Source organism: Rhinolophus ferrumequinum, chromosome 14 (genome assembly GCF_004115265.2).
Source record: "Rhinolophus ferrumequinum isolate MPI-CBG mRhiFer1 chromosome 14, mRhiFer1_v1.p, whole genome shotgun sequence".
Taxonomy (NCBI): domain Eukaryota; kingdom Metazoa; phylum Chordata; class Mammalia; order Chiroptera; family Rhinolophidae; genus Rhinolophus; species Rhinolophus ferrumequinum.
Window position 1 is genome coordinate 28,422,315 of NC_046297.1, and position 8,420 is coordinate 28,430,734.

General features: G+C 37.7%; 2 protein-coding genes across 2 annotated transcripts; both read left to right on the forward strand.

The window, feature by feature from the left end:
• The first annotated feature begins 706 nt into the window (after positions 1 to 706).
• On the forward strand, positions 707 to 3,144 carry LOC117033573 (cell division cycle 5-like protein). Its single transcript, XM_033125693.1, has one exon. It carries the CDS (start codon positions 736 to 738, stop codon positions 2,647 to 2,649), a length of 1,914 nt encoding a protein of 637 aa, XP_032981584.1. The 5' UTR covers positions 707 to 735; the 3' UTR covers positions 2,650 to 3,144.
• LOC117033572 (cell division cycle 5-like protein) lies at positions 2,619 to 3,178 on the forward strand. Its single transcript, XM_033125692.1, has one exon. The coding sequence runs from the start codon at positions 2,653 to 2,655 to the stop codon at positions 3,142 to 3,144; it is 492 nt and encodes a 163-aa protein (XP_032981583.1). The 5' UTR covers positions 2,619 to 2,652; the 3' UTR covers positions 3,145 to 3,178.
• The last annotated feature ends 5,242 nt before the right edge of the window (positions 3,179 to 8,420 follow it).

Consider the following 8,420-nt stretch of genomic DNA (forward strand, 5'->3'; position numbering starts at 1 on the left):
AGATTATCATCTGATTTTTCAGCAGAAACTCTACAAGCCAGGAGGGAGTGGAACCAAATATTCAAACTATTGAAAGAGAAAAATTATGAGCCAAGAATAATATATCCAGCAAAGATATCCTTTAGATATGAAGGAGGAATAAAGACCTTTCCAGATATAGAGAGCCGAGAGAATTTTCTAAAACACAACATGCACTACAAGAAATACTGAAGGAGGCTACTCGACCAGCACAAATAGGGATAATTTGTGACAATAAAAATATAAAAGGGGGAGAGTAAAGGCCTGAATTGGAGTATGGGAATGGAGAAAGTAAGCATGTTGAAGAAAATGGAATACTCTAAATATGAAACTTTCTTTTACATAAACTTAATCGTAACCACTCAAACAAAATCCAGATAATAATGTAATAAAAGAAGAAACAAAAGGAAAAATCATAGAATATCACCACACAGAAATAATAAACAACAACAAAAAGGCAAAGAAACAGTGGGGACACAGTCTTACTAGAAAACCAAAGATAGAATTATAGGAAATCCTCACATATCAATAATCACCCTAAATGTAAATGGACTGAACTCACTAATAAAAAGGCACAGAAGAGCAGATTGGATCAAAAAACTAAACCCAGAAGGTCGTGCCTGGAGGAAGTGGTGCTTTTGAGTCCCGTGGCCGCAGCACCGTTACTACTTTTCTGAAGCTCCTCTCAACCGCTTGCCGAGACACCCCACCGCCAAGATGCCTCGAATTATGATTAAGGGGGGCGTATGGAGGAATACCGAGGATGAAATTCTGAAAGCAGCGGTAATGAAATATGGGAAAAACCAGTGGTCTAGGATTGCCTCACTGCTGCACAGAAAATCAGCAAAGCAGTACAAAGCCAGATGGTATGAGTGGCTGGATCCAAGCATTAAGAAAACAGAATGGTCTAGAGAAGAGGAGGAAAAACTCTTGCACTTGGCCAAGTTGATGCCAACTCAGTGGAGGACCATCGTTCCCATCATTGGAAGAACAGCCGCCCAGTGCTTGGAACATTATGAATTTCTTCTGGATAAAGCTGCCCAAAGAGACAATGAAGAGGAAACAACAGATGATCCACGAAAACTGAAACCTGGAGAAATAGATCCAAATCCAGAAACAAAACCAGCACGGCCTGATCCAATTGATATGGATGAAGATGAACTTGAGATGCTTTCTGAAGCTAGAGCACGCCTGGCTAATACTCAGGGAAAGAAGGCAAAGAGGAAAGCAAGAGAGAAACAGTTGGAAGAAGCAAGGCGTCTTGCTGCCCTCCAGAAGAGAAGAGAACTTCGAGCAGCTGGCATAGAAATTCAGAAGAAAAGAAAAAAGAAGAGAGGAGTTGATTATAATGCTGAAATCCCATTTGAAAAAAAGCCTGCTCTTGGTTTTTATGATACTTCTGAGGAAAACTACCAGGCTCTTGATGCAGATTTCAGGAAGTTAAGACAACAGGATCTTGATGGGGAGCTAAGATCTGAAAAAGAAGGAAGAGATAGAAAAAAAGACAAGCAGCATTTGAAAAGGAAAAAAGAATCTGATTTGCCATCAGCTATTCTTCAAACTAGTGGTGTTTCTGAATTTACTAAAAAGAGAAGCAAACTAGTACTTCCTGCCCCTCAGATTTCAGATGCAGAACTCCAGGAAGTTGTGAAATTAGGCCAAGCAAGTGAAATTTCCCGTCAAACTGCTGAGGAATCTGGCATCACAAACTCGGCCTCCAGTACTCTTCTGTCTGAGTACAACGTCACCAACAACAGCATTGCTCTTAGAACCCCACGGACGCCAGCTTCCCAGGACAGAATTCTACAGGAAGCCCAGAACCTCATGGCCCTAACCAACGTGGACACCCCATTAAAAGGGGGACTAAACACACCTTTGCACGAGAGCGACTTCTCAGGTGTGACTCCACAGCGGCAGGTTGTACAGACTCCAAACACTGTTCTTTCTACCCCATTCAGGACTCCCTCTCATGGCTCTGAAGGGCTGACTTCCCGGAGTGGGACAACTCCCAAACCAGTTGTTAACTCCACCCCGGGTAGAACTCCTCTTCGAGACAAGTTAAACATTAATCCCCAGGATGGAATGGCAGACTACAGTGATCCCTCTTATGTGAAGCAGATGGAAAGAGAATCTCGTGAACACCTTCGTATAGGGTTGTTGGGCCTTCCTGCCCCTAAGAATGACTTTGAAATTGTTCTACCAGAAAATGCTGAGAAGGAGCTGGAGGACCGTGAAATAGATGATACATACATTGAAGATGCTGCTGACGCGGATGCACGAAAGCAGGCCATACGAGATGCAGAGCGTGTAAGGGAAATGAAACGGATGCACAAAGCTGTCCAGAAAGATCTTCCAAGACCATCAGAAGTAAATGAAACTCTTCTAAGACCCTTAAATGTAGAACCACCTTTAACAGATTTACAGAAAAGTGAAGAATTAATCAAAAAAGAAATGATTACAATGCTTCATTATGACCTTCTACATCACCCTTATGAACCGTCTGGAAATAAAAAAGGAAAAGCTGTAGGATTTGCTACTAATAATTCAGAGCACATTGCCTATCTGGAACATAACTCTTATGAAAAGTTCTCCAAAGACGATCTGAAAAAGGCCCAGGACGTTCTGGTATAGGAGATGGAAGTGGTAAAACAAGGTATGAGCCATGGAGAACTCTCAAGTGAAGCTTACAACCAGGTGTGGGAAGAATGCTACAGTCAAGTTTTATATCTCCCTGGGCAGAGCCGCTATACACGGGCCAACCTAGCAAGCAAAAAGGACAGAATTGAGTCACTTGAAAAGCGGCTTGAGATAAATAGGGGTCACATGACAACAGAAGCCAAGAGAGCTGCAAAGATGGAGAAGAAGATGAAAATTTTGCTTGGGGGTTACCAGTCTCGTGCTATGGGGCTCATGAAACAGTTGAATGACTTATGGGACCAGATTGAGCAGGCTTACTTAGAGTTACGCACTTTTGAAGAACTCAAGAAACATGAAGATTCTGCTATTCCCCGGAGGCTAGAGTGTCTAAAAGAAGATGTCCAGCGACAGCAGGAAAGAGAAAAAGAGCTTCAGCATAGGTACGCCGACTTGCTGCTGGAGAAGGAGACTTTAAAGGCCAAATTCTGAAGCACAGTTTATATTCTGTCACAAGATGAATTACTTGCTGGTTTTCCTGCTCTGGAAGGCTGAAACCGATGTTTATCTTCATTGACAAATTTGCCCATGATTGGTGGTTTTTCAGTTGTTTATTTTAAATGATATCGATCTTACACATTCTATGTATAAAGACTTTAATTCTACAGATATTTTAGGGTTTAAATTATTAAGACGATCATTCTTGTAGCAGTGTCATATTTGCAAAAACTTTTTTAGTTTTGGCCTTTATTTTAAAAGCCTGATTTTAAAGTGTTGCCTGTGAGTACATTCTTGAATAAAAACAAAATATAAAAAAAGAAAGAAAAAAAAAAAACTAAACCCAACCATATGCTGCCTCCAACAGACACATCTCAGCTACAAGGACAAACATAGACTCAAAGGGAAAGGGTGGAAATAAACACTCCAAACAAATGGTATCCAGAGCAAATCAAGCATAGCCATATTGATATCAGGTGAAACAGACTTCAGGATAAAAAAGGAAACAAGAGACAAAGAGGGACATTTCATAATGATAAAGGGGACTATACAACAAGAAGATATAACAGTCATCAATATTTATGCCCCCAATCAGGGAGCACTGAAATATACAAAGCAACTACTAACATAACTAAAGGGAGAAATTGACCAAAACACAGTTATAGTAGGGGACCTAAATACATAACTGACAGCTTTGGATAGATGATCCAAACAGAAAATAAATAAAGAAATATCAGCCTAAATGACACAGTAGATTAAATGGACATAATTGACATTTATAGAGCACTTCGTCCTAGAACATCAGACTATACATTCTTTTCTAGTGTACGTGGAACATTCTCAAGGATAGACCATATATTGGGACATAAAACTAGCCTCAGCAAATTTAAGAAGATTGAAATCATACCAAGCATATTCTGTGATCACAAGGCTTTGAAATTGGATTTCAACTACCAAAAGAAAGCAAATATATGGAGATTACACAGAATACTTTTTTTAAATTAAAGTTTATTGGGGTGAAAATTGTTAGTAAAGTTACAAAGATTTAAGGAGTACAATTCTGTATTACATCATCTATAAATCACATTGTGTTCACCACCCAGAGTCAGTTCTCCTTCCATCCCCATATACTTGATCCCCTTTACCCTCATCTACCATCCTCCTCCTCCCTTACCCTCTGATAACCACTAAACTATTGTCTGTGTCTATGAGTTTTTGTTTCTCATTTGTTTATCTTGTTCTTTTGTTGTTTTTTGTTTATATACCACATATCAGTGAAATCATATGGTTCTCTGCTTTTCCAGTCTGAGATATTTCACTTAGCATTATAATCTCCAGATCCATCCATGTTGTCACAAATGGTCCTATTTCATCTTTTCTTACTGCCGAATAGTATTCCATTGTGTATATGTACTACAACTTCTTTATCCATTCATCTATCGAAGGACATTTTGGTTGTTTCCACATCTCAGCCACTGAAATAAAGCTGCAATGAACATTGGAGAACACTCCTCTTTACGTATAAATGTTTTCAGAATTTTTGGGTAGATACTGAGGAGAGGGATTGCTGGGTCATATGGTAATTCTATTTTAAATTTTTTAAGGAACCTCCACACTGCCTTCCATAGCGGCTGCACCAATCTGCATTCCCACCAACAGTGTATGAAGGTTCCTTTTTCTCCACAGCCTTGCAACAATTGTTACTATTTGTCTTGTCAATGATAGCTATCCTAACTGGGGTGAGGTAATATCTCATTGGGGTTTTTATTTGCATTTATCTGATGATTAGTGATGTTGAGCATTTTTTCATGTCTATTTGGCATTTGTATATCCTCTATGGAGAAATGTCTCTTCAGGTCCTCTGCCCATTTTTCAATTGGGTTGTTTGTTTTTTTGGTATTGAGTTTAAACAACATACTTTTCAAGAATGACCGGGTCAAAGAAGAAATAAGAGGAGAGATCAAAAGATACACAGAAACAAATGACAATGAAAATACATCCCACCAAAATTTTGGGATGCAGCGAAAGCAGTTTTAAAAGGGAAATTTTATCATTACAGGCCTATCTAAAGAAATAAGAAAAATCCCAAATAAACAACCTCAAATTACAACTTAAAGATCTAGGAAAAGAAAAACAAATGAAACCACTGTCAGCAGAAGAAAGGAAATAATAAAAATCAGAGCAGAACTAAATGAAATAGGGAACAAAAAGACAATAGAAAAAATTAAGGTGACAAAGAGCTGGTTCTTTAAAAAGATTAATAACATTGACAAAATGTTGGCGAGACTCACTAAGATAAAAAGAGAAAAGACACTAATAAACAAAATCAGAAATGAAAGAGAGGAAGTTATCACGGTTGTCACAGAAATACAAAGGATCATCCAAGAATTCTATGAAAGACTATATGACACCCAATTCAATAACCTAGAAGAAATAGACAAGTTCTTAGAAACATATACCCTTCCTAGCTGAATCACAAAGAGTTGGAAAATCTAAGTAGAACAATCACCAGTAAGGAAATTGAATCAGTTATCCTAAACCTTCCCAAAAGCAAAAGTTGGGGACCAGATGGCTTCACTAGTGAATTCTACCAAACATTCAAAGAGGATCTAATAACTGTCTTACTCAAACACTTCCAAAACATGGAAGAAGAGACAATACTCCCTAACTCATTTTATGAGGACACCATTACATTGATACCAAAACCTGATAAGGATAACAAAAAAAAAAGAAGAAAATTACAGACCAATATCTCTGATTAATACATATGCAAAAATCCTAAACAAAATTCAAACAAATCAAATGCAATGATGCATTAAAAAAAATTATACATCATGATCAAGTGGGGTTCATTCCAAGGGCACAAAGATGGTTCAACATAAGCAAATTCATCAATGTGACACATCACATAAACAAAATAAAGGACAAAAATCATATGATTAGATTATACCAATTGATGCAGAAAAACCGTTTGACAAGACACAACATCCATTTATGATTAAAACACTTAATAAAATAGGTATAGAAGGAAAATATCTTAACATAATAAAGGCCATATATGACAAACCCTCAGGTAACGTTACAATTAACGGGAAAAAGTTAAACCTTTTGCTCTATGTTCAGGAACACGACAGGCCTCTCCCCTATCACCTGTGCCAGAACATTCAGGGAAGAGAAAGAAATGAAAGGAATCCAAATTGGGAGTGAAGAAGTTAGATTGTCACTCTTTGCAGATGACAGACAGAAAAAGAAGAGAACCATATGATTTCAGTGATATGTAGCATATAAAACTAAAAACAACAAAAGAGTAAGACAAGTAAATGAAGAAACAAAAACTCATAGACATCGACAATAGGTTAGGGATTTCCAGAGGGTCAGGGAGGAGGGGGCTCTAGAAGAGGGTAACCTGGGTCTAATATATGGTGATGGAAAGAGAACTGACTCTGGGTGGTGAACACACAATGTAAGATATAGATAATGTATTACAAAATTGTACACCTGAAATCTATGTAACCTTACTAACAATTGTCACCCCAATAAACTTTAATTTTAAAAAAATGAAAAAGGAAGAGAGGAAAGTGTATTCCTGAGGTTTCACTGGAAGGGCCTCAGAACAAGGGCCATTATAAGCACTTTTTTTAAAATTAGTTTCAGGTGTAACAAAACAATGTAATAGTTAAACATTTATCATTTATATCCCTCACACAGTGATAACCCCCGTCGCCCCATCTACTACCCCTCTGACCTCGCATACAGCCATTACATTTCCACTGTCTCTATTCCTAATGCTGTACTCAACTTTTTGTAACCATATTTATATATATATATAAAATTGTAGTTGACATTCATTATCGTTCAGCTTCAGCTTCAGGTGTACAGTGCAGTGATCTTACTGTTTTTTTTTTTTTGTTGTTGTTGTTTTGTTTTTTTTGTGAACATGTACTAATTTCTTTTTTTTCCCCTAATTTATTGGGGTGACAATTGTTAGTAAAATTACATAGATTTCAGGTGTATAATTCTGTATTACATCATCTATAAATCCCATTGTGTGTTCACCACCCAGAGTCAGTTCTCCTTCCATCACCATATATTTGATCCCCCTTACCCGCATCTCCCACCTCCCATCCCCCTTACCCTCTGGTAACCACTAAACTATTGTCTGTGTCTATGAGTTCTTGTTTCTCATTTGTTTGTCTTGTTCTTTTGTTGTTTTTGGTTTATATACCACATATCAGTGAAATCATATGGTTCTCTGCTTTTTCTGTCTGACTTATTTCGCTTAGCATTATACTCTCAAGATCCATCCATGTTGTCACAAATGTTCCTATATCATCTTTTCTTACCACCGAATAATATTCCATTGTGTATATATACCACAACTTCTTCATCCATTCATCTATCGAAGGACATTTTGGTTGTTTCCATGTCTTGGCCACCGTAAACAAAGCTGCAACATTGGAGCACATGTGTAGATGTTTTCAGATTTTTTGGGTAGATACCCAGGAGAAGAACTGCTGGGTCATATGGTAATTCTATTCGTAATTTTTTGAGGAACCTCCACACTGCCTTCCATAACAGCTGCACCAGTCTGCATTCCCACCAACAGTGTATGAAGGTTCCTTTTTCTCCTCAGCCTCTCCAACACTTGTTACTATTTGTCTTGTTGAGGAAAGCCATTCTAAATGGTGTGAGGTGATATCTCATTGTGGTTTTTATTTGCATTTCTCTGATGATTAGTGATGTTGAGCATTTTTTCATATGTCTATTTGCCATTCGTATGTCCTCTTTGGAGAAATATCTCTTCAGGTCCTCTGCCCATTTTTCAGTTGGGTTATTTGTATTTTTGTTGTTGAGTTTCATGAGTTCCTTGTATATTTTGGATATTAGCCCCTTATTGGAGGCACTGTATACAAAAATTTTCTCCCATTGACTTGGTTGCCTCTTTATTTTGTCGATGGTTTCTTTTGCTGTGCAGAAGCTTTGAAGTTTCATATAGTCCCATTCGTTTATTTTACCTTTTACTTCCATTGCCTTTGGAGTCAAATTCATAAAATGCTCTTTGAACCCAAGATCCATAAGTTTAGTACCTATGTTTTCTTCTATGCAGTTTATTGTGTCATGTCTTATGCTTAAGTCTTTGATCCACTTTGAATTAATTTTGGTACATGGTGACAGATAGTAGTCCAGTTTCATTCTTTTGCACATGGCTTTCCAATTCTCCCAGCACAATTTATTGAAGAGGCTGTCTTTCCTCCATTGTATGTTTTTAG